The 26,608-nt window shown below is 40.0% G+C and overlaps 1 protein-coding gene across 1 annotated transcript in view; it reads left to right on the forward strand.

The window, feature by feature from the left end:
- WDR41 (WD repeat domain 41) overlaps positions 1-23,232 on the forward strand; it is a 35,500-nt gene extending 12,268 nt beyond the window's left edge. The window contains exons 4-13 of the mRNA XM_026649131.1: positions 1,388-1,519; positions 1,878-1,940; positions 4,004-4,115; positions 8,001-8,063; positions 8,992-9,102; positions 11,260-11,444; positions 16,174-16,295; positions 17,289-17,377; positions 20,067-20,200; positions 22,921-23,232. Of these exons, the coding sequence (XP_026504916.1) occupies positions 1,388-1,519; positions 1,878-1,940; positions 4,004-4,115; positions 8,001-8,063; positions 8,992-9,102; positions 11,260-11,444; positions 16,174-16,295; positions 17,289-17,377; positions 20,067-20,200; positions 22,921-23,073 (1,164 nt within the window). The 3' untranslated portion in view covers positions 23,074-23,232. The remainder of the gene's footprint in view (positions 1-1,387; positions 1,520-1,877; positions 1,941-4,003; positions 4,116-8,000; positions 8,064-8,991; positions 9,103-11,259; positions 11,445-16,173; positions 16,296-17,288; positions 17,378-20,066; positions 20,201-22,920) is intronic.
- Positions 23,233-26,608: the final 3,376 nt, after the last annotated feature.

Consider the following 26,608-nt stretch of genomic DNA (forward strand, 5'->3'; position numbering starts at 1 on the left):
CACAAGTTAAGCACTACTTATGCATGAGCATAACTTTTTGCAGTCTGCCTACTCCCATTAATTAAAATAGGGCTACTCAGAGCGTAAAGTTAAGCAGATGTGCAAATTTTTGCAGAATTGGGGCCTAATACAAGAACTGACTTCAGTGTCACCTCCATGGAGTTAATAAGAGAGAAAGAGCTCTTCGTTGCTTGCCATGATACAGGTCTCACTCCAGCTTTTAAAAGTATTTTGTTGAACAATAACACTTGTCACAGGAATACTGCATTTTAGAGGTGATACTTCCAATAATAATAAACATGCTGTTTTCTCCCTATACAATCTCGTCAGAAAATGTGAAGGTAAGTATCTTGCAGGTTACCTGCTAGAATTGCTTTAGAGGATGCCTTGTAAGTAGCTTAGATATTTAATAGACTGAAAGGCAGATCAGTGAACTGTTTAAAATCTGAATGTTAAGCTTCAAGTGAGGCAGAGAGAAGTCTCAGACTAAACTTTTTATGAAGACCTCTTGTAAATGTTATATATAACTTTTTCAACAGTGTAACTTACAATAGGAACAGGGGAACTTGTAACTTTCCTTCCTTTTCTGAAGAGTTTCAGTTAAGCATAACATTTCTTATGGAAGACATTTCATAACACTCTAATATGAAACAGAAAATGGTGTGTGAGAGAATCAGTATTCAAGAAATTTATGTGAAAATGCGCACACAGCATTTATGGATGCAAAACTTGTGGGTGTCCAACTTTGGAGTTCTATTTTTCTACTTCTGCACACTTACATGATTGAAATGACTTGTATTTAATAAAAAAACCCACAAATATGACACTGTTAATCCACAAGTGTGTCATTTCAGCTGTCTCTGCATCCCTAATTAACTTTCATGCTAGGTAGTTAAGCTAAAATGGTCTCATGTTATGGGTGTAGACAATAGATACAATACTGAGTTTCATACAGTAAATGGTAACAGTCAGATTACCTTTATTAATAAAGGTAGTTTCAAGTAGGTCAAATGATGTTTTTTAAAAAGCCTTCAGATTTTGTTTTGCCAGCAAATGAGAAATACAGTGATGTCAGTAGAGTATAATGAAGTAAATTGGCTAACGTTTAAGCTAAAAATGAAACCATTAAAATACATAAGATGAATATTTCAGAATGTAACTTAACAGGTGTTCAAGTGTTTCCAGTTATTAAATGTATAGGTCTTTCATAGTATTCCCCTACATTCATAGTAACAGGTTTATTTAGGTATAATACATCTTGGTAACATTTTCAATAACACCTAAGTGACAGATTCCTAAAGTCCCCATTTTCAGAAGTCACTTAGGCACTGGGATTTAGTAGATTTTGAAAATTTTACCTTTAATGTGCTGTATTTGTTTTTTTCAGACTGGAGAAAAGTTATTTGAGCTACATGGACACACGCACAAAATTACAGCTATTGCAGCATTTCCTTCATCTGGGGCTTGTGAAGAAAAAAATAATTTGATCTTAACGGCATCTGCTGATAGGACAGTTATTGTATCCTTAAATCTTCCTAAGATTTAACTGATTTTAAAGGAAACTATGAGCCAGGCAGCAGAGAGAGTGGCAATTGTTTATATTATAGTAGGACCCAAAGGCCCTTGTCAAGACTGGGGCTCTGTTGTGCTAGCCTCTGTTCACATACAGAAGTAGACATGGTCCCTATCACAAAAATAATGAAAATGTAACAAACAAGTGTAAGTGTCATTTCAGAGTGTCTAAAGTTTGAACAGTAGGTTAGTATTTAGAAAACCGCTGTGTCGCTACATTTTTATTTCTCAAACTCTGTCATCCAATTATAAACTAAACAGAGAAACATGTTATGACCTTTTGTTTCCTTAATAAATGAATTCAGGTTTGGGATTGCAATAGTGGCAGGCAAGTGCAGAAGGTGTCATGCTTCCATTCCACTGTAAAGGTAAAGAAAAGTCCAAGTGTATTTTAGGCATGTGTGTGAGAAATTTTTATATTATATATATATATATATATATATATATATATAAAAAAAAAATACATCTGTAGTGAAAGCTAGTGTGACATATGTCAAGACAGAATATTTTAAAATGAATAATAACCTATTTTAGTTAGCTAAGACCATTTACTTCAAAGATAGTGGAGTGACTGAGATCTAGCCACTGACAAAGGTTTTAATAAAAGGAAGGAGCTGGGAGCAACCATTTTATTTATTCCATTATAAAAGATTGTCACTTTGAGACTTGCAAACAATGGTGGTGTTAGAACCAGATCTTTCAAATTGGACAGAGATAAAGCTTTGGGGCTGGAGTAATGCCTTTTGCTTGTCCTTTGAAATTCTGTTCAAGTTTGGTTGAGTTATAAATGGTTTACAATTGCCATTTCCCTTCTCCCACTTGTGTTCCTCAGGAAAATTTTGTTCATGTTCAGTTGTTTGGCATGTGGTAGTTATGCTAGACACAGCTCAACTAAACTTCAATGGACTGATTCTTGATTTAGATCAGTTCAAGAGCAAAATCAGCTCCCCACATTCCCACTCCCATCCACATCCTTATTACAGAACATACCCCATTCAAAAAACTAAACTAACCTGAGCATTCCACAGAAATACAATTCCATCATCTCCTGCAGATGCAAATCTGGTAAAGAACAAAAAACCAAAACCTATAAAGAAAATGATAGTTTCCAGTATGATGCTATGCACCAATAATCACTACTTAAACAGAGCAAATTTCATTTAAGGAGAGAAATCACTTTGGTTTTACTAGTAATCTGAAGCATAGAAAGGTACCTTTAAGCCCCAAATACTGTATAGAAACCAAAATCATTGACTTTATTAACAAACAAGAGTGAAAACTTTCTCACATTGCATGCTTTAAGAGATTCCTGAGGGTAGAGTGTAAAGATCACTTTGTCCCCAGGAGATCATGCTGCTCCACAGCCCCCAGGAGTGGATGTTTCCACTGCTCCATGATAGACTTTGGGATCCAAGTCAGGACCCAAATCAGGTGCTTCAGACAACCATGTGATTATAGATGTATTGCAGTTGGGTAGCCGGGGAGGGGCAGGGCCAAAAATGACAGCCCTAGAAAAATCTCAGCCATATGGAGTGGCAAGCTGCATTAGTAGTTATATTTAGGGCCCTACCAAATTCATAGCTGTGAAACATGAGCCATGGACTGCGAAGTCTGATCTCCCCTGTGAAAACTGGCTGTTGTAGGGGAGAGGCAGGAGGCTCCTACCATGGACTGGGTTCTAGCTGCTAGTCCCAGCCCAGGTTGGGGTAGGATGATACTTCCTCTTCCCCTGTAGGGGCTGCTCCCAGAGCTGGGTCAGACCCACCTCCAAGAACCTCCCACAGCTGCAGGAAGCTCCATGGCTGCTGACTGGGAGCCCATCTCTGAAGGCAGCACAGAAGTGAGGGTGGCTGTCAGTCCCTGACCCCGGTGGAGGCTGCTGGGAAAAGCCATATGTACGGCAACCCACCCCCCATATCCTGTAACCCTCACTCTATGGTGCTGGCTTTAGAGTTTGGTGCCCAGCCAGCAGCTGCTGCTCTCTGGCTGCCCTGTGCTGCTGCTGGCAGGGGTGCTACCTTCAGAGCCGAAGTAAGGGTGGCATCCTATGACCCCCCTACAATTGCTTTGTAAACCCCTGCCCCAACAACCCCCTTTTGGGTCAGGAGCCTCAGGGTTACAACCCTGTGAAATTTCAGATGTAAACATCTGAAACTGTGAAATTGATTTCTGGGGGCCAGGATTTCACCCTTTGTCTGGCTTTCAGCACCTTCTGTGGGACCTTTGGATGATGAACACCTCTGAAATCAGGCCCTACAGTCTTGTTAGTAAAAATGGTGATGTTTCACAAGTGATTTCTGTATTCTGCAGGAAAGAGTTTAATGTATTTCATAGTATCTGCAGTTTTACCTAACTAAAGCAGATAATCATTTCACTGAAAAATTCCCCAAAGAACTTTTGTAAGGGCAATATATCTGATTTTGTTCTGCAGTGTTTGACAGTTCTTCAAAGACTGGATGTATGGTTATCTGGAGGGAGTGATCTATGTGTTTGGAACAGAAAATTAGATCTCTTGTGTAAGACCAGTCATCTCACTGATGCAGGTAAAAAATGGAAATGGCTCATTATAGCAGATAAAGTGTAAGTAAAATGGATTTGTATAATGATGCAAAATGAAACCTGGCAAATTCTCTTTAATTCTAAAGATAACATTATATATTAAAGCTGCCCTCTGTCTAGTTTTAAAAATGTCAACTTAATCATTTCAGAATTAAGGATACTTATAACCTCCTGTGCTATATGAATTTTAGAATGTCAAGTATCAATAATTGTACATTAACTTTGACTTGCTGGACTAGATCCTCAACTAGTGATTTACACATTTCCCTTGCAGAGGGCCAGATCCACAGACTAGTGATTTATACCTCTGTGAGGGAACTAGACTTTTTGTAAGTACATAGGTTCAAGGGTTTTAATTACAAGATTCAATCCTTTGTATAAACAAAAGGAAATTTTTGAATAGGATTAGTAAATATAATCAGATATGAACTTAGAAACTCATACTGCTCTGAACTATTAGTAAATCAATGTATTGTTAAATAGTCTTCCAAATATGTTTGTAAAAGCTTAAAATGCAGCAGTGTTCCTAAGGCAGCTAGTATACTGGAATTTTTTGGTACACAGCTGGGGCCAAAATAGCTACATATACCTGTCATAAAATAGGAGCACAGAAATATTTTAGCCCTATATACACAGGAGAATTACACAGATACACAATTTAACTTCCTACCTCAAAGTTTTGATGCAAGCCACTCATTTCAAACCTAGTATTACGTCCAGCCCTCACAATCTGCTTGTATTTTACTATTTATTCCTGGAGGGGAGATGTTGGAGAACTTTGGGCATGTTAAAGATAACTGTACAGCATTTCAAACAGTTTGCTCTGAACCTCATGTTGTGTCTTTCACTCAGCATAAAGCTAGTTCTTCTTTATATTGCACTAGCACCTAAGAGAACTCCCTTCAGACAAGGAACTCCTTGACCTCGCTACAATTCAAATGGATAGGAAGACATAGAACCTACCCCAAAAAAGCTTGTGTGAAATCCTGGCCCCATTAAGTCGGTGATTTCACCCTTATAGTCTTTGAGGACAAGAAGGATATGTGGCAAAGGGGAAGCAATTGACTCCGCACAATTTTAAATGTGTATTACATACATTTTTTTTCATAAGAAATGTATGCCTGTACCCAGTTGCCCCTTGACCTCTTATGTAGATGGCACAAAAGTAGTGCTGTTTGTGGAGGGGTTTGAAGGAGGAGGAAGCAGTAGCCTGAGAGATCAGTTTGGGATGGGCATTTACGCATAAGTGGCAACATGGAAGAAGATGAGAAGCAGTGGGAGATAAGTAAATGGTCAAGGCTGGCATCAGTGGCAGACCGTAGCAGAGGGTCTGAAAGGGAGGGCAAAGATGTGGTGGGACAGAGGAAGCCAGTGAAGGGATTCAGAGAGGGAGAGCTATGGCCAGGTAGATGATCATAGTAGGTGAGAGGGGACGGGGAAATAGGGAAGCCAGAGAGGAGGTGGTGGTAGTAATTGATAGGAGAGGATGACTTGCATACGGGTTTTAGATAGAAATGGAATATCTGATTTTAGAAATACTGTGGAGGACAAAATGCAATATTTGGATACAACCTTGGCTATGTGAACCAGGGGAAAGCGAGGCTTAGACAGTGACTCCCAGGTTATGGACCTGAGTGGGAGGATGGTGATATTGTTGATGGGGACAGAAAAAGCAGGGTGTGGGAAGAAGGATTAGATGTAACTTTAGCCATGTAAAATTTAAGTTCATAGTAAGATATCCAGGAGAACATGTCTGAGGGACAGGTTAAGATGTGATAGATTGTGAGAGAGACAGCTGAGGAGGGAGAAGGCAGATTTGAGAGTCTTCATTATAAAGATGGTAGCTGAAACCATACAAGGTGTGACAACACCCAAGGAGATGGTATAGAGGGAGGAAGAGGAGAAGGGTCACACATTTGGGACCTTGAGAGCTATGGTCTGGCACAGTAATATCTGTAAATACGGTACAGAACTCATTTCCCCCCAATGTATCTATGAAATACATTGCAATTATAACAGTTACATCATTAAACATTGCCTCAGTGGCCTGATTACAAAGATAGGCTTAGTTTTCAGACGAGAAACATCACCTATCCTAATACTTGAGCTGGTCTGCCTTTGTTTTATCTCACAAAATTCAAAAGCTATGAGTTGGGCATACTGTAGCAGTTAATGCATGGGACTGGAAGCAAGAAACTCTGGACTTCTAGTTCCAGGTCTGACACGGACACCTTCTGTGGCCTCAGACAAATCTGTTATTCTGTGTCTCAGTTTCCCCATGTGAAAGAGATAAATGCTAGTTACTTCATAAGGTTGTTTTGAAGATTAGAGTAGAATCTCACTAATCTCCATTTTATCTGGAGAGAGAGCAGATATCCATGTAAAATGTCCTGTATATGTAATCACTGCATTTATATGAATTTCCCTATTCTAACTTAATTGCCATAGGAGTACTATCTATCTGTATGTTGCTATTCTACATAAGTGTGTGTAATCCTAGATCTTCAAAATTAGAATAGATAAAACTATACAAATATGCTTTATCTGCCTCTCTATGTGAATACACACAGACACTAATTTTATATACATACACACACACTTCTACCCCAATATAACGCTGTCCTCGGGAGCCAAAAAATCTTACCACGTTATAGGTGAAACCGTGTTATATCGAACTTGCTTTGATCCGCCAGAGTGCGCAGCCCTGCCCCGCTGGAGCGCTGCTTTACCACGTTATATTCAAATTCTTGTTATATCGGGTCGCGTTATATCGGGGTAGAGGTGTAAGTGTGTAATTTTTTTATAATTAAAAAAATACACTCACATATATACACACACACACGATGTGGAATAGAAATTGGGAGTAAAGGCATACAAATCTAACTATATATTAACTTACATTATTTGTGGACTCAGAACTACCTATAAAAATCAGTCGTGCTATATTTTACATACAGTGCATATAATAAAAAGGGAAATGCTAATTAAAAATGCACCCAAATCACACAATCATATCTGTAGATGAAGTATAGTATAGAGCTACAAACAATGCCAACAGTTTGTAATTGGACTAATAAAAAACAGTTATAAACCTATTAAAGTGTATATAGTGTTGTCTGGTGGACACAGTCACAAACCACTGCTGTTCTTCGTTTATGGGACAGTTTCTGAGGAAGGGTTTGATGCTGTGAGGTGCTGAATGCCCTCAACTCCCATGTTCTAAATTTGTCCAACACTTTCCACAAGACTGCAAGCACTTAGGTCATTTTACAGTTGTAATGGTGACAAAATCCCTCGTTACAAGAGATTTGTCATATTGTCTGATTTTTCCCCCCCCCCAAACGTGCTGTGTATCTGCAGCTCCCTTTAATTTCAGTGGGACTCAGCATCTCTGGAGATCAGGCCAACAGTGTTTAAAATAATTTGAATGGTGTAGTGTGGCAGAATGCTCCTGGTTTTTGTTTCTAACTTTTTTTTTAAGTTAGGAAGTAAAACATATTGGGTTAGACAGCCAGCAGGTGTAAACTGGCATAACTCCATCAAAGCCAATGGAGCCTTGCTAATTTACACCAGGTGAGAATCTAGCCCATGGTCTTTACTAAACATGAACATTGTTTGTAAAAAAGTACTGTTAAAGTGTTTTGAAATATATATGAATTGATAAATTTTCTATGATTTAACAGTGTATTTGTGTTGCCAGTACATAAGTGATATCAGCTTGCCTCAACTGTGTGTTGAGAATGTGGAACCGACCTTTCTTATATTAAAATCCACAATTTTTAGAGTTATGAAGAAATAGCCCTTCTTTAACTGCATTATATTTGTATTGAGAATAACATTTTTTCCTTTCTTTATGCATGTTTTTAAAGATATCAGTGCTTTGGTTGAATTGCCTAAAAACTGTGTTGCAGCAGCTGTTGGCAAAGAGTTGAGTGAGTATATTACATTTCAACTTAATCTCCATAACCCTCTATATATTCAAGAGGTTTAGATTTTTTTTTTTTCTTATATGCAGTAGCTTGCAAGAACACATGGATTGAAGCATTTTATCAAAACTGTGTAGGAAAATTGGAGCCAGGTGCCACTCTATCCAGCTGCCTCCTTCCTTGTTTTTCCCCCCAATATATATTTACCTGCATGTTTCCCGAGTCTGGTCTGCCTTGCTGACTATGTTATTTAATTTTGTTTTTGTTTTTTTAACTTCATATTACAACTGATGAAACTGGTGTTTTAAAAATGCTTCTGATTCAACTTTTTGGTAGAGTGTAACACTCAATGTCCGGTCCCCTTGCAAGTGAAGTAGTAAAATGCAATTGGTGCGCCGTACTGGACAGCCACTGCACTTTATTAAAAACAAACAAAAAAACCCAACAACTTCTTTTGCTTGTTCTCTGCAAAGTTATGTCTCAGCCACTCTAAGCAGCACTTCTGTGGTGGGGTGAGATTCTTTGGCTTACTATTTGTTTCAAAATTAGGAATCAGGTGGAATTTTACCATTTCTGATCAAAAGTATTTTTATTTGAACTTTTTTATTTGAATTTTATTTTTAGTGTAAGCAGTCAGATCGGGGGTGGAGGTGGGGGGAGAGAGATTGGGGGAGGAAATGGGGCTGATGTGCCAAAGAAAAACTGCTGTGTTCATAAAAACAAACTGGAAAATAAATTAAAGGGTGCATATTTTATTTTAAAAGACAAGGATTTTTTCAAATTTTTATTTTTAAAATTTTGTAATAAAGCTGCTTTTGGGTTGGGAAACCCTCACAAAACTCCATCATAGTGGAGTTTCTCATTTAAACAGAGATGCATTTTACTCTATACAAATGATAATGCTTATTTAGAAAATTTGTCCATCTATCTTAAGTAATTTTTAGGTTGGTAGTTTCCACTGAGGGATCTGAAGGTTGGGATGTCCTTGAAGTAAAACGCCTGGCTGACCATCAAGATAATATCCTCTCGTTGGTCAGTGTCAATGGTAAGACTGATGCTTTATTAGTTAGTATTTCTAGTTATTAGTGGAATATTTTCAGCTATGAAGTTTAGTTTGCTTATGGCCAGACACATAACTGGAACAAAGCTTTCTAACCACTAGAGGAACTCTCAAATGGAGTTGTGAAGATAGTCAAATTTAAAAACTATATGTAGTGATACTTATGAAATCCTTACATCATCAAATGACTTCAAAAACACTAACTCATCCTCACAACATCCCGGTGAAGTTAGTACCATTATCACTATTATATGGATGGGGAAGCTAAGCCAGATTGGGTCCTCCTTAGTCTTGGACAAGTCACAACCTATGTCAGTGACAGGAATAGAATTTGGTTTGTATTTTGTTTTTTGCTATCTTGTTGCTGTATTGGAAGTTTAAAAACACCATTCTATGATTCCCTTCCGTGACCTCCTACAATTGCTTAACTTAGATGACTGTGGTAAGTTGTTAGACATTACAAAGTTTGAAGGAAATGTTAGGTTGCTTTTTTAAAAAAAGTTTGCAGCACATCATGGACACTCAAATCTTACAAAAAAAAATCAAGTTGTGATTTTAGTATTGCTTTAAATTGGCTTAATGTTCAATCCTAACGCAAACCCATCTGAACAAACGAACAACTCGGGAGTCTGAGCCAGATTCATCCCTGCGCCGGCACAGGGACCAAGATGAGTTAGTATGCCTTCCCTGTACATAGGCTGCAAGAGCGGATAGAGACCCTGCTGATGGATAGGGTAGGCGTGATAGTTGCCCTAACTTCGCCCCTGCTGTAGTAGCCCCTATGTTGGCCTTGGTACACCCTCTCCTGCTTCTCCCACGCTCCTTTGGCCCTTCCCCACAACTCTACCTGTGCCCAGGATTCCTGTGGATTTGGCATAGCGACTTCTTGCATCGGGGTTATAGTGCCAGAGGCCATGGTGCAATGTTGTGAAAAACTGGGAAAATGAAAGCTTAGATTCTAGAATAGCAAGATCTATGGGATTTTTGTTCCCACAGTATTCCATTGGTTCTGATCCCAGGAGTTGAACAATGCTGGGTTTAAAAAGGCAACCCACTAAGTGCTGTAAGTGCTGCTGCAGGAAGTGCCTCATCTGTATGATGTCATGATAATGGTAGACAACTCAGCCCCACCCACTAAAGCTACAAATGGGGGAACCAGCTGCCACAACCCAACCCCTCCCTGGACACATTGTTCAACACTGATATGTCTGGGTTGCTAGTACAGCCTTTTCCCCTCCTGTAACCTCTCTTTCTCTCAGGACACTTACCTGTAAATATTGGGCAATCCTGGCTGCTTTCCCTAACTCTGAGGGCTCTGCAGATCTCTTCAGAATCTACTGACTGACTACACCTCCCATTTCTGGGTTTGAGAAACTGTTAAGCTTTTTATTCAACCAGATTAAACAGAATAGCTTTTGTTAACCTCTCTCTCTTACTCCAGGAGGGAAAGCCTAATCTTTTAAGAGCCCAGCAATGCTTCCCTTCCTGATCATAGTCTAGTTCTCTGGCACTCTCTAGTCAGCAGCCAACCAGTGACCCTTCAAACTCAACCTACACAAAGGTCCAAATGAGCATTCTGGGTGGTGCTTCCATCCTAGATTTCTCTGTCCTTGTACCCAACAGTGTATGAATTTTGTCTCACAACATACCCAATTTACAATTGTGCTTAACAATGCCCATCCTACACCACCATCTATCATACATTCTAGGTTATCATAGTCCCTTCTCAACACCAAGAAATAACTTGTATGTTCTGTCTGAGAGAGGATGATCCAGTGAATCACCAATAAAGTATAAGTGTCTGTTGATGCAGGGTGAAGACAAAAACCCTTAGCATTTGTACATGCTTTTGCTGGTGGTGCCTTTCTTTGTCATGGTATACATCACAGAAGTTGAAATGTTTTCGTTTCTGATTTGTTTTGCAAAACATGTATTTAAATTTGATATCAATAAGGGAGGAAATCAGATTACCACCTCTTTGAAAGGACAGAGGATTTTACCTAACCAAATACATACTACAAATGCCAATCACTACCTTAGAAACAGGTTTTATCTAGCAGCTTTTTAGCTGTTGCTTTTGTAGAGCGGCTTCCTAGTTTAAAATGGATTATTTATAATATGTGGCTTTGTGCTTTTGCCTAGATTTGACTTTTGTGACTGGCTCTCATGTGGGTGAGCTGATAGTCTGGGATGCATTGGATTGGATAAGTCAGGTATGCGAGTGCAACACATGGGACCCCTCTTTCCACACAGTCGCACAACAAGAAATTAAATTATCACAAAACCAACATGAAGTTTCAATTCAGCATTTAACATCTGATGCAGAGGTAAAAAATTTTAAACAAAATAAAGCAAACAAAAATAAAAAATGAAGTTTACTTTATAATAGAAAGCAGACTGTTTTAAGTTAACATTTTCAGTTTACTCTAGCAAGCAATAAGTGATGTTTGTTTAAAATTTACTCAGCTATCTTAAGAACTGGGTATTATTTATTAATGCAGTCAATAGTATTAATGTTTTTCTCATTGGACTAACAAGGTTACAGTGGTTCCAAATGCTATTTCTAAGTAGTTCAGTACAGAGAGTCAATAGACTCAACCTGAGAACTAGCAGACAGCAACAGTGAACAATTACAATTTAATTTGTTTTCAATTGTCAAAGGCTGATTTAATAAGTGTTTAAATTGGTTTTAAAAACCAAACAAGGTAGGTGCCTGTTTCAGTGAAATGAAGTTATTCCAACTGTTTGGAGCAGCAACTCAAAATTTGCCTCTCAGACAGTTCTAGCTGTAGGCACTTTAAAATTAATAAACGAAATTAAACAAAGGGCATATTTACAGTCTGTTCCTGACTGTGAACATGTCTATACAAGGTAGTAAAAAGCGTTCCTGCCTTTGTTCCAAGAGACTTGGCCAATGTAGTTGATTGAGAAGGTCGCAAAGAACTGCAGAGCTTATTATAACGTATCAGTGATAACACAAGGGTGTGCGTTCTTTCCAAGAAACTCAGTTCAGGACATGATTACCTTGTATGCAATAAAGCATCCTCAAGTTGTTATTGTTAGGGCATGTTTAGTTAAATCAAGTTTTAAGTGAAAGGAGAAAATCCCCCAGATGGGCTTGCAAACTGCTGAAAGGGAAATTGTTTAACAAAAAAACCCAAAAATTGTTCCCAAAAAACCCCTGTTGGCTCTTCCCCTTACACTCTTCATCTCCTCCCCTCCCTACTGGTTGACAAGGCTCACCTCAGAATAATGACAATATATTTGAATTTCAAAATTAAATTGGGAGGGAGGGGCTGAGATAACCCAATATAAATCCAAATCTAGCATAGTTATTGTGGAAATGAGGAGAACCTTGCTGGCCTGTAGAGAGGAGGAAATGGATTAGAGGAAGGATCAGAGCTAGTCCTCATTGAAGTCAATTGCACAGTTCACATGGCGAGTAAGATTTGGCCTGAAAGAAATAGTCAAAAGGGTTTTTAAATACTTTAAACAAAAGTATTTCCCTGTTATGCAGTCTGATGTTTTGTTTTTAAAATAATTTTCTTTATTTATCTCTGCTTTATTTGGATTGAGTGAGGAAGCATCTCTATATGGGCAACTGTTTCTGGGTATGGGACCCAGAGGGACTATAGTAGTTTGCGAGAATGTTCTGTCTTATGAGGTACAAGAGTGGGAAAGCTGGAGGGGAAACATAAGAGGATCTCAGTACTCATCAGCTGGAAGAGAGGAAGGTAAAACAGGTACAAAATGGCCACTTTAGGTCTAATTGCTTGGTTCTGCCAAATTTACAAGACCAGCTGGGAATGCTGGGAAAAAGTTCCCAGACAGATCTGTCTATTCACAGTACATTTATTGAGAATAATTGTAAAGTGATTCTGCAGAATACTGCCCTATAGCTAATAATGGCTGCCATCCAAGTGGAATACAGTGATTATGCAAACCAGACATCATTACATAATGAGGGGGAACTGTACAGTTATGTTTTAGTAATTGTACAGCATCCCTACACTCTGCTAAGATAATATAAATGCTGTAACAATAGTGCTTTCAGCTTTTGCAATACATGGAAGCTCTGTGGGGCAGGGACCGTCTTTCATTATAGGAGCCCAGCTCACTGGGGCTCATTTTCCTTAATGAGACTTCTTGATGCTACCACAACATAAATAAAGAATAATAGTGATAAAAAATTGTTGAAATAAACTGGCCCAAACCCCATAGTTCAGGTAAAATGGTATTAAGATACCTCAGAAAATATTGTTTTCCTGCAAACTCATTCAGATACTTTACTGAGGAAAGAAAAGTTTGTCAAATCATTTGTGATAAAGCCAGCAGTGAAATTGCATAAATAATCTCTTTTGTGCAGGACAACTCCAGAGCTGTTGCTAGTGTTTGTAGTTTATACAAATTGGTCCTGTGTACAAGTTCTTCTTGCTCTTTGAGATATTAAACTTACTTATTAGAGTTTCTTCTTTCTACATGTACTTTTAAACTAGAATTGGCCTAGGCAGGTGTGATGGGTTGCTCTACTCACCGCTGGTCGGAGCTGCTCAGAGGTGAAAGTAAGCCATTACACCCTGGTCCCCTTTGTGACTCAGTCCTCCAGCCAGGTCACTATTGTGGTTTCCCCTTCTGTGGGAGTGGATCAAGGTTCTTGTGCTCTAGCAGTCTCAGGTAGTCTTCTGCTTCACTGCCTCAGTGCCACTTCCACAGCAGCAGGCAGGAGAAGCTGGGAACTACCCTCTACTCCAGGTTCCAGCTCAGGGACCCTCTACACAGTAGCCAAGGTCTGTTCCCTGGACCTTGTTGCCTTTCCCTGAGCCACTTCCAACCCTCCTAGCTTTCCCGCCCCTCCTCTGGGTTTGCCAGTCTCTTTACTCCATCCTCCCAGGGAATAATTCCAGGTAACTCATCTCTATAACCCCCCCTCCTTTCTCCCTGCAGCCCCCTCTGCTTCTAATTTCCTCTCTTGGACAAAAGCTCCACCTGTCCCTCACAGGTGAGCTTCTCTGTAAGTAGCTGCGTCCCACCTAAAGCTCTCCCCCCCCCCCCCCCCCCAGCCTAATTAGATGATTGGATCCACCTGGCCCAATTCAGCTTTTGCAAGGCAAGTGTGGGAGTGCACCTCATCACACACCCTCTCCCTCAAGGCTGCAAACCAGGGGTGGGCAGGTATTCTTCTACTCTAAATCACCTACCTGTGCCTGCCGTAGCTGGGCTCTCAGGTCATCCCTTTCTTGTCTTAAGCTGTAGCTCATGGTCAGAGACTTATCTCCTTCTTCCATAGCATCTCTGAGTTTCTCCTGATAGAACTGCAGGTCCTGTGCAGCCTCCACCCAGGCCTGCTCTGCAGTTAACAGCTTCTCTCTCCCCTGGTCCTCCTTGCTCCCAGGCTCTGAGTTCTCACTGTTTTGTGGTTCATCTCAGTGTTAGGCCTCCAGGGAGGACAGTAATTAATGCAGAGGCTCTTTCTTCCCCTCACATTTCTTTACCTGCCTCTTGGGCTTCTCCACTATTCTTATGAGCTCCTTACGGGCCTCTGTCTCTTTTCTCTCTTGCCTCAGTCCCTTGCCCTTTTCTGGGCTCTCTTTCCCCTGTGAGGGTCAATGCCTCTTTATATAGCCCTTTCCCCCACACCAAAAGCAGGTCCTCCTCCAACCCAGTCACTTATTGGGTGGTGTTCTCTGGGCCCTCTCCTTAGTCCTTGTCTCCTGGTAAGGCTCTTTGCTTCCCTCCAAATAGGGGCATGCCCTCTTCAGGCTCCCACAGCCATAACACTTTGGGGTTGGGCCTCTGGCCTCCTAGTCCTGGAGCACCTTTCCCATTCGTGGCCCTTAAAACTCCTCCTGCTTCTTTCCTGAGGGATTCTGTACAGCTGCTGCTGTTGACAAGCTACCTGCACCATACAGTCTTGTAAATACACTTGGGTTTCACACAGTCTCTGCTGGTTCTCTAATATCTATCCCCACATAACAGGGACCTATCGCCGTTGCTTCTTATCTACCCACTGTGGGAGCAGAAATTCCGGCATGCACCATAGTAGGGGACATCTTCCCTCAGCAAAGGAAGTCTCTACTGTGGGCATTTCATTTTTGCCTTCCTTTAGCAGTTCTCTCTCTGTTATGTACCCTTGCTGCAGGGTTCAACCGCATTATAGTGTCTCTCTGCCCCTCACCTGGGGATCTTGTGAGGCACAGTCCATTCCTGATCCCTTGTGTCGGAGGTGACCATCCTGCCCACGTTCTCCATCAATTTGTGATGGGTTTCTCTACTCACCGGTGGACTGTGCTGCCTCCTGGTGGTTCTGGGGATTAACTCAGGTAGGCCAATGCTCCTTCCAGTGGTTATACCCCATCAGTTTCTCCTCTACAACCCCTCTCTTGTTCCAGGAACCGCAGCGTCCTCTGCATGACTGAGCCCTCTGGCCAGGTCGTTATTGTAGTTTCCCCTTCCAGGAGGAGTGCATCAAGGTTCCTGCTCTCCAGCAGTCTCAGGCAGTCTTCTGCTTCACTGTCTCACAGTGCCACCGGGCCCAACCTATACTCCAGGTTTTGGCTCAGGGACCCTTTACACAGCAGCCAAGGTCCATTCCCTGCAGTAACTCATCTGTGCAGCTTTCCCTGCAGGACCCGTGTGGGCAGCACACCCTATCACAATCAGTTAACACGTTTTTGAATAAAAATATTCCATAAAAGAAACAGTTGCTGCGCTTTGTGAATTTTTTATATCACTGTAGCCAACTTGGAATTCAGCATACAGAGGAATTCAAATATAATTACAAGTACATTTTTATGCTGTACTAATTTTGTTGCAATGATATGTAAGATCTCCTACCCATTAAGCAATCTTCCTCTCTCATCCAGGAAGTGTCAAAGCTTTCCCAATCGTTTGATATTTTTTATACTGCAGAAGGCAGTGCATTAATGCAGGTTAAAAGAATAGGTTGAGCCCGGTAGCAGTGGCTTTATAATGTCATAGTACCACTGGAAATCTATTACACAAAGTAATAGTTTTATGTCTGTATCTGTATGATGTTCTATTGAATTTTCTTTCCAGTGTGTGTTTGCTGCTGTTGGGAAGGGCATATATGTCTATAACCTTCAAATGAAGCGTGTGATTGCCTGCCAGAGAACTGCTCATGACTCCATTGTATTGCACATTGCAAAACTTCCAAACAGGTACAAGTCATGGTAAATTTTGTAATGCAGTAAAGAAATGCAAGGCTCAGAAAGGTGGCTAGGGACAACCTGCAAAGCTACATTTAACTTCCCAAGGCAGCATAGGGTACCTGATCTTTGGCTTGATCTGCCATAAGAAATAGCATTGTTTTCTGTTTTGAAAATACACCATTATAATTTGATGTGGAATAATAGAATTCAGCATGCTTAGTACACAGCTTCCTTTTGCTTTTTTAAATTCAAATCTAGCAAAATAATTAGTCTACATTATGGAAATATCTTTTCACATTTGCTTTTAATAAAGCAAAACAAAGCCACATGCCAAACTCATTTAAACATTTCTGTTGCTCAAAACCAGCCTAATTAATTTAATGAACAAATGTTGAACAGAAAATAATCACTCCCAGTCTTTGTCATTTAGTGCCAAGTGTCTAGCAGGAGCTTAATATTTACAGATGAGTTACAAATCCATCAAAATAGAGCTAAGACAAGACAGCTGGTTGCTGTAGATATCTCTATCTAATAGCTATGTTGCCGTTCTCCACTATTGTTTTATGGAGATGTCTATCAGAAGGTAAAATAAGGCCCTGATCCTGCAAACACTTGCTCTGTGCTTAGCTTTAAGCAGTGAGTAGACTCACTCCATTGGATTACTTGCATGGTTAAAGTTGTTAAGACTACACACATGCATTAGTCTTTGCAGAGCAAAGCTTGCATTTGTTTTTATAAAGCAGTACGTTTTTAAAAGCATTAGATGGGATTGCAAATTTGTATAGTTTTATACTAATTTTCCTGAGTTCACTATAATTTGTCCTTTTGCAAGAGATCTCTCAGCATCATGTTAAATAATAATTCTTAAGAGTTACTGGTAATAAAATTGGGTAGAATCTTGGGGGACTTATTGTACCTGCAGTGAAATTTTAGAAGTCGATTTGTGCTAATATGTCTCCATGCTGGTTCTGTTTCAATGTAATTCCCCATTTGGTTGGACAGGCAGTTGATATCATGTTCAGAAGATGGCAGTGTTCGCATTTGGGAGCTACGTGAAAAGCAGCAGCTTCCAGCTGAGCCTGTGCCAACAGGTTTGTCTCTAGCTCCAGAGAGAATTGGTTATAAAATGGTGTTCAACAAACAAATCCCCACCCACCTGTGGACCCCAAAGTCGACCATACAAAACTAGAAGCTCCTGAGCATAGCATAAAAAAACGAAACTATGACATGCTTGCAGTAGGGGCAGCTTTCACAGAAAGCTTTTTTTCCTTTATTCTCTCTCCCCCGGAATTTATAAGCAAAGATCTCAAGACTTTCAGTCAGCTGGTGTGCATAGCCTCACCTACAAAGTTCCTGCATTGAGCTCTGGCCAGGTAGCCCCCTGTACAGTGAGGAGCCCTGTTGAAGTCACTGGGGTTCCATCTGGTTGCAGAGATCCACCACACAGACTCCCCTTCTAGTATTTGTTCTTCCTTAGGGTCTTTGCTGAAACTGAGTGAGTATATTTAAGCTTGTTTCTCTGTTCATAGAATATTCACCAGCAGATCACAGCTTCCTCAGAGAGTCATTCTAACTTATTTTTAATTTTTGAAGACTTTTTTTTTTACTCTCTGTATTGATTAGAAACAGTTCACTATGAATATTCTATACTCAGTATTCAAAATCTGAGCTGTTGCTCAGTTGTGATGCAATACATGATGTATTATATGATGTAAGATTGTTTATGTTCTCATATAGGAGGTACATAATTTTTATAATCAGGAGCAGGTGAAGATGCCACATGCTACATGGGGCTACATGGTAGGGGGGTAGATGGAGTTGTTCTATTCCAGGGATCAGCAACCTTTGGCACGTGGCCTGCCAGGGAAAGCCCAAGCCGGGCCGGTTTGTTTACCTGCCGCATCCACGGTTTTGGCCGATCGTAGCTCCCACTGGCTGTGGGTCGCCGTCCCAGGCCAATGGGGGCTGCAGGAAGGGCAGCCAGCACATCCTTCGGCCCGCGCCGCTTCCTGCAGCCCCCATTGGCTTGGAGCGGCAAACCGAGGCCAGTGGGAGCTGCGATCAGCCGAACCTGCGGACGTGGCAGGTAAACAAACCGGCCCGGCCCGCCAGAGGCTTTCCCTGATGGGCCGTGTGCCTAGGGTGACCAGACAGCAAGTGTGAAAAATCGGGACAGGGGGTGGGGGGTAATAGGAGTCTATATAAGAAAAAGACCCAAAAATCAGGACTGTCCCTATAAAATCGGGACATCTGGTCACCCTACGTGTGCCAAAGGTTGCTGATCCTTGCTCTATTCTTTTCTCTGAGTGATCCCGGAGAGTAACTGTTCATTTGTTGTGTCGTCTCTCTCATACAGGATTCCAATTTGTCACCCTTCTTGTTCAGTGTGTTTGTTGGGCTGATCGAAGGGTTAGTGAGAAAGTATAGGTGGGGTCATCTTCAGTCAGGGCTGGCCCTAGACCATATTGCACCCCACACGAGGAACGTCTTTGGCACCCTCCCCCCACAATTACACAATAAAACAAGGTTCACAGTGTCACACCTGGGCTCTCACTTCACTTTGTTCTTATATTTCAATGACGGACTGGTGATGCCCTGCCCTTTATTTTCCCATGAGGGCATGGCTGACAACATTCTAGGAGATTCAAGGAAAATGTAGTTCTCAGAAAGTCTGGAAGGTTCCACACGATTCTACAAAGGTCCAGAACATTTTAGGAAGTTAGTGAAAAATGAATTCACATACGGAATATCTGAAACATTTGACTTCAAACATTCTATTTTCCCTTTTGTCGCTAACAACAAAACCCGCACCCCGAGCCCGGCGTCCCCCACACCTGGCACCCCAGCGGTCACCTGGGTTGCTTTCCCCTCAATCCAGCCCTGTCTTCAGTCTATAGATAGATGACACCCAATCTTTTCAATTCTGTCAATACAGTTACACAATTTACCCAGTGTCTTTTGGAGACTGGGGCATAAATGAGTACTAGCCTACAGAGAATCAGCCTGGATAAGAGAGAGTGCATATAGGATGTGGGGAAAACAGCAGCAGCAAGGCTAGAGATTATGTCCATGTTGTGAATTATGGAGTTACCTGCCCTTTCTTGCTTAAGTTCATAACCTAGGGAAGTTGAATTTGCAGCTGCTTCTGGATATCTGGGAGCAGCAGCAGCTGGTGAGAGCAGTCCTGGAGGAGCAGTTAACAGAGCTTTTTGGTCCTCAAGTCCCTCTGGGTGATAGTTTTCTGTAGGAAGGAGAATATATAGGTGGATAGTGCAGGAACAGAAACTTGAGCTTGTTAGCTATTGACAAACATGGATGCGTTTGTGCACGTCACTGAGGAGAGAGATCAGTGCCTCATTCCTCCCTTTCCGTTCCATTTAAGGACAACCAATGAATTTAGGCAGCACAGAGTAGAGGTAAGCCTCATAGCACTGCACTATACACCTTTGTCTCATGGGTTCATTTGGGCAGCTTCTCTCTGTGCTAAACCTTCTTCACTGTCTCATCCCAGTTACATTCCAAGCGGGTAATTTAACTTGTCTGCCATGACAGGCCTACTAAGGGGGACAGTATCTAAAGTTTCTGTTACCCACTGATTTAAGAAGTGTGTGATCTTAATGCAGGTGCAGAAATGTTTTATTACACATCATCTGTTGTCTTTTTTGAGTTAAGTGACTATCCCATAGTCCTCTAAGTAAGTATAGTGTTTAATTAGTCAAATATTAATACAAGCCTTTGCCAAAATGGAAAGAAGGATTTTCTCCTTTATACGTGTCCCAGGGTTTCTCAACATGTGGGGCTTTGGAAGGGCCAACAAACAAGCAAGCCAAACTGCTAAAAAGATGCAAGAAAGCACTACGTCATATTCCTTGGAGCTTATTGGTGATTTGATTGGGCATTCATCAGCCGTGCAGGTATGTGGAATTTAGTAAGAGAAACAAAATGTGAATCTTATTTAATGCTGTAATTTTGGTAATGTTTCTTCTTAAACATCTGTAATTTATGACTAGATGGCTCAGGAGATTGGGAATCTGATTGTCATGCTGCAGCTCTGCATGAGGCCTGCGCTTTGGCCTTGTTTGGTTCACAGCAAGTTTCTCAAAAAAGAGAAACCCCAAGAACATCACTAAGATGTCTGGGGCAAAATAATGTCTAGATTTATTGTGCAATGTGAGAGAAGTCAAATCCACTGGTGCAAAATCTAGATAAGAATTAGAACAATTACAGCTCCAAGAGGAGAGCTGTAGAAATAGAAGCCATAGAAAATATCACTTTCTGCATTATCAGGTTCCTTAAGTAACCTTTACTTGAGTCCTCAGAAGATCTCAGAAACTGGCGTTGGGAACCTGGATATGCAGGTTCCAGGCTCCAACTCCAATCCAGGGGGCTGTAATACATAAAACCCGTTAAGCAGCCTTCTGTGCTGTAAGATTTATGAAAATCCTTTCTTCATTCATCAACCATAAACATTTACAGAAATGTTTCTTTTGGCTATTGATTGAAAGCAATGTTAAATGTCCCTCATGTATACAGTGTGATGTTTTATATCTGCCTTTTTAAATCAGGTATCACTCCATGCTATCTGCCCAGTAAAATGTTAGTGATTTATTTTAATTTTAAATAGCTGCACCTTCCCGTGTCTTCATGGTTCTGCAGTCTGATGACCACCAACAAGGGTATCTATTTCTTGTTATAGAATTTCAGCATAAGAAAGAAACATTATGTATCTGGGGAAGAAAGAGTTGGTTGGGGAGGTAGAAAACCTAGTTAAAGGGCCTATTCAATCCCACATCTAATCACCAACACGGATTTAATATAAAACAATTAAAATATATAATTGTCAGCACTGGGGTGGGGAATTTCCTGCTAGTTGATGGGATGGACCTTTCTATAACCAGAAGAGAGAGTCTGGCAATGGGCGACAGGGGATGGATCACTTGATGATTACCTGTTCTGTTCATTCCCTCAGGGGCACCTGGCATTGACCACTGTTGAAAGACAGGATACTGGGCTAGATGGACCTTTGGTCTGACCCAGTATGGCCGTTCTTATGTTCCCTGCTATCTTTACAAACAGGAAAGAAGGTAGAGAATAAGGAAGGGGCAGTCATTGTGTAGAAGACCGTTCTTTTTTGAGTCACTATTACACCATAGTTGAGAAGGTCTAGTGTAACCACACGTAACGACAATTAATATATTATTAGCCCTTTAATTCTGGAAGTGAGGTTTTTCCTGGCATAACATGCAACTCCAGGAGCTGCTGTCCCACTTGCATCTTTGTAACAAAACAAAGCCAAGGATAAAATGTATCCTGTGCTCTAAACAGTGTTTTCCTATGATTGTATTTGATTTTCATGCAAAAATTCATATTTGCTTAAAAACTCCAGCCACATCCAATTCACAGCAAGCCACAGCCATTTCCTGCGGAGAGTGCATGTGAATCAATCACTGAAATACCCCATGCCACTATGCAACTGTTTGGTCTTCAATAGACTTTATCCAGATTGCTGGATCTGTTTGCTGCAGCATTTTGCATGGGGGAAATTTTTAACTCCAAGCAGACTGGAGCTGTTTAAGATAGAAAACTAGCCTGCATGATGAAAGTTGCCAGTGGAACATGATATCCAAAGCTGTGGGTTTGACGTATTTCTACCTGAGAGAGTCCCCATTGTTGGTAACTTTGCTATGGCTGTTCCTGGAGGAGGCAGGCTGTGACAGACTCCTTTGGCTGAATGCTTCCGCAGGACAGAATCTTCCTAATCAGTTGAGGAATCAGGATATTCCAACTGTGAGATAGTTGTGCCTCATGACACGTTCCTCTGACTGCTGAACTGAATTGTTTTCATATTATGACAGTTTGACATCTGCTGCTTTGCCATTCCTGGTTCCTTTTACTGTTTGTTGCTTCTTGACTGTTGGCAGATTGTTGATAGTCCATGAAGAGAAGTCTTCAGGGGCTTCCCTTTCTTCACACTGTATACTTGCCAGTAGCACCATTTGTCAGCCCTAATTATCTTGTCAACTTCCTTTCTGCCATTCTTTAGCATTTCTGGCTGGGCCACTTTCCTGTGTCAGTCTGTGTTTGCCTTGGCTAGGCACACTTTGCTGCCTGAAGAAGTTGCCATCTTCTCACTTATTGTATGACCACTAGTGGTGTGTAGGTCCCCCAGCCCATTGAGATAGGCCCTGATGTGATGCAGGAGACAGTGTTGCCCAGTGGTTAGAGCACTGTCCAGCGACCTAGGTTCTTTTCCTGGTTCTGCCACTGGCCTGCTGGGTGATCTTGGGCAAGTCACTTCATTGCTGGGCCTCAGTTTCCCTATCTGTAAAATGGGGATGACCTTTGTTAAAATGCTTTGAAATTTACTGATGAAAAATGTTCTACAAGAACCAGAGATTATTATTGTGACACAGCTTGTTTTTTCTGCTATCTCTGCCTCACATTTTAGTATCAAAGAGTTTACATATGATATGGAAAACTTTGTATGAAATCTCACATATGTGGAAAACATTATTCTGCATTTAAACAGAAATATTGTGGGATCCCCGATGATCCGTCTCTCACAAAGCTGAAAATAAGCAACTTGCCTAAATCTACATGTGCAGCATGACCATGTTAATGGTTTTCATTGCAGATGTTCCTGTACTTTAGTGAACTTGGCCTGGTGACATGCTCTGCTGACCACCTTATTATTTTGTGGAAAGATGGAGAAAGAGAGTCTAGACTGCGCAGTTTAACGTTATTTCAGAAATTAGAGCAAAATGATGATTTGCAGCTTAGGTTCTAACTTGGTTGAATAAGAGGTAGATGTGCCTGAGCTGTGTGTATGTTAGGTATGTGTGTAAAGGAAATTTTGCTATTTGAAAAGTTTAAATATTGAAAATAACGTGTATCGTTATCCTTCCCTTTTAAATGCCATACAATAAAGATGATGTCTTTTCCCTTTCTTTGAATTATTAGTTGCTATTACTCTATACAACCCAAAGAGAATGTTGCATGTTTGAAACAGTGGGCTGCTGCTTCAGCAGAAGTGCCATGTTTGTTCTTTAAGCCATTGAAAGTAATTGTATTAATTATAATTGATTGTTAGCATCCATAATTTTCTTTTAAAGAAACTTGGATGGAGATCAGCATGATAGAGGCTAAAATTCTTGGTTGAATCATAACTGAAGCAGTTTGTCGTTGGGATTTACACTTTCTCACAGAGCCAACCTCACTGCAGGGCTAAAGAAGAATAATTAGAGGTTTCATTTATATAATCCCTTACTTAAAGGCAGAAGTAGATGGCTTTTCTGACTGGTGGTCTGGGTTTAAATGTGTGCAGAAATTGATAAACACAAATGCTGTGAGGTAGGATGATTTTTAGTAGTTTAAGTTTTTATAATATGCACAAAAGTAGGGGATGAGAAGAAATGGCCAGTGACTGTTTTTCTTTTTTGCCAACTGAGTAGTACAAGGATGCTGGTAGCTCACAGTAGTTGTGACCTTAGTGGGGATTAAGGCACCTGAGATGGCTTATGTAACATGTGTGTGTTTAATATGAAGTATAGTTACAAGTTAGATTAGTCTTTTCATCATTTCTTCATCTCAGTTCATTTGACTTGAATAAAAACACTGGCAATCCCTCTGGGCTCTTTAGAATGTGAGAATCTCCATATTCAACTGAGACTGGAAATGGCTTGTTCAGCAGTAGAGAAATCTGGGGGAGTTTTTTTAGTTGGTTTTAAATCCATTTACACTGAGAGTGCCCTTGAGTAGAAGTAAGCACAGAAGAAAACCCAGCAGCTTTAAAAACAGGTCTTTAGGGCATCGTGGTCATGCATCTTTCAGCAGTAACAGAGCCATAGCTTTTCGATTATCATCTCTTCCTTTTGAATCAGGGGCAGCTATTTTCAGAGCATGATAGCCAAGAGAGAGGTTTAAAGTTTGTAATTCTGGATTTAGCTGAGTTGAGGCTGCAGTAAGTGCAATTAAAACATAAGGGCCAAGCCACTTGTTCCTAGGGTAAAACCAGCAGGGGGGGAAGCTCTGACAGAAGAAATAAAAAACCAACAAGGGTGAGTGACAAGTTTTGTCGACATAAGTGGTAGCATAGACACGGCCTAAAACTTTTATTGCACAAGGTCATAATTCCACTACTAGTTACCTTGCCTAACCCCAATTTTTGTTTATTCACGTGTTGGGAAAAGAGTGTAGAGTTTTACAACTAATATTGACTGCAGATTAAAGTTTCAGATGAACAGAACTGTAGTTGAGCTTTATTTCTTCAACAGTTAACATTTCCTACACTAGTGTAAGAGTTTGAAATTGGTATAAAATTTGACAATAGGAAGTTGAAGTAAATCTTTATACAGAACATTTGTAGTCAGAAAACTGATATTGTATTTAACAAACTGAGTTCAGGTGACACACTTTGAAGTTTCATGGGAGATCTTCCCCCTTTCCAACAGAAACTACAACAAGAGTCAAGTCATTTAGCATATAATTGGTTCAAGATATAACCATTACCAGAACACTTGCTCGTAAATGAAAGAATGAGAAGAGCAAACATTTTACAGTATAAAACCTAGAAGTCAACTTATTTGAATAAAAATCCATTGGAAAAAAATGTAATCAGAGCTAAAACTTTGTGTAGTCGTACATCATGGGGATAATGACTATAGACTGTTCACCAAAAACACCATTCTTCAAATATACACAATGCAGCATTATAATACACAGCAAATTGCCTCAGCTATGACAAAAGTAAGGTTCTATTACAATTCTAACAAAAATATAGCTTATATACATTTCTCTGCATGGAAATTGTATGATGTTTCCATTTGTTTACATAACTTGGTACAAAACATAGAAAAAATGTTGGCACATTATGTAAGCTTCCTGCAGTAAACTACAATCATTATCATTTTTCCTCCATAGCAGTAGGTCTGTTTTCTTTTTACCTGGTTTACTACTTGATACAGCACAAAACAGAGGTATAGAGCTTGTCCAAAGTCCTTTATTTTCTATGAGCAATGCGCTACCTCTTTATATAAAGTCACAGCTTGCAACTCTTGACTGCAGCTTGGAGTGCACAGTGTTAAAAATCAGTAATTGCTGTTAGCTGTTTTGCTAGTATTAAAGTCTAAAATCTGAACTCAGGGTTTGCACAAAGTAGTGATTAAAATGAGATGTATAAAAATATGCATTTGTGCTTTGGAAGCGTTACCATAAATTTCATATTTTAAAACTAATGAAAATACTATGTTCAGTTTCTAACTTATTTACATCTTTTGAAATACTTTTTACATCATCTAATAAAACAGCATATTCTATTAGAGGGGGGGGAAAGCACAAGTTATAATGCTGTTATAATTTATAACCTGAAAACTCTTAAAAAGCTACAGGTCCATACTTGTGAGATATATAACATATGGCCTTGTGTCCATAAAATTTAGATTTAATAAAATCTTAGTGACCATGTGTACAAACAACATTTTATTAAAAAGTTTGTTGATCAATCCCACGCTGTATTGGCTTATATGTAAAATATGACAAAATGTCTCCTGGTAACCTCTGTATGATGTCAGAGAAAAGAGTGAATCGCACCAATTATATGAACCATGATAAATCCCCTCTATATAACAAATGTAATTAAATTAGACTGATTTAATTATAACAATCAAGAGTTTATATGGGAAAGGAGAGAAACAGGTTGATCTGTGCAATATGCCAGAGGTAAAATTATATTCTATGTTTGATTAATAACAAACGGTTACAGTTTGTAGGCAGTCTAGACCAGTGTTCCTCTCTAAAAACAGTAGGTTTTGAAACTATTTATGAAGCCTCACTTTTTCTACTCTAGAGCTTCTCTTTAGAAATAAAGTTCTTTAAAAGTTTTACTTACGGTAAGGGGGGCAAATTTATGCCAAATTGTGGTGGTTTTTACTCTATTTTGATTAACCTGTTTGCATTTCACAGGTGAATAGATTACACTTTTGTATGAGAGCCATTTGTACATAGTATATTTTAGTCACTAAATAAAATTGCACCAGTTACAAGATTTAACAAATGCACTAAAACAAACTTTACAAATTAGCTTTAGAAATACCTGTTCTGCCACGAAAGGATAGTTCCAAAGACCATTTATTTATCTCCAGTTACATACCTTGATGAAAAACATTTTTGTAGAATTTAGAGCATTTTAAGTGAGGAGTAAAATATTTTCTCCTTCCTGCAGAGTTTGTAAGTTCATATTAAAGGAGACACAGTGCCTCTTGTATCTAATGTAGTAAATGATTCACAGTGTGACTGGTAGATCAAGAGGTTTTCTTCTCTTTGCT

Source organism: Terrapene carolina, unplaced genomic scaffold (assembly GCF_002925995.2).
Source record: "Terrapene carolina triunguis isolate 2854851 unplaced genomic scaffold, T_m_triunguis-2.0 Scaffold69, whole genome shotgun sequence".
Taxonomy (NCBI): domain Eukaryota; kingdom Metazoa; phylum Chordata; order Testudines; family Emydidae; genus Terrapene; species Terrapene triunguis.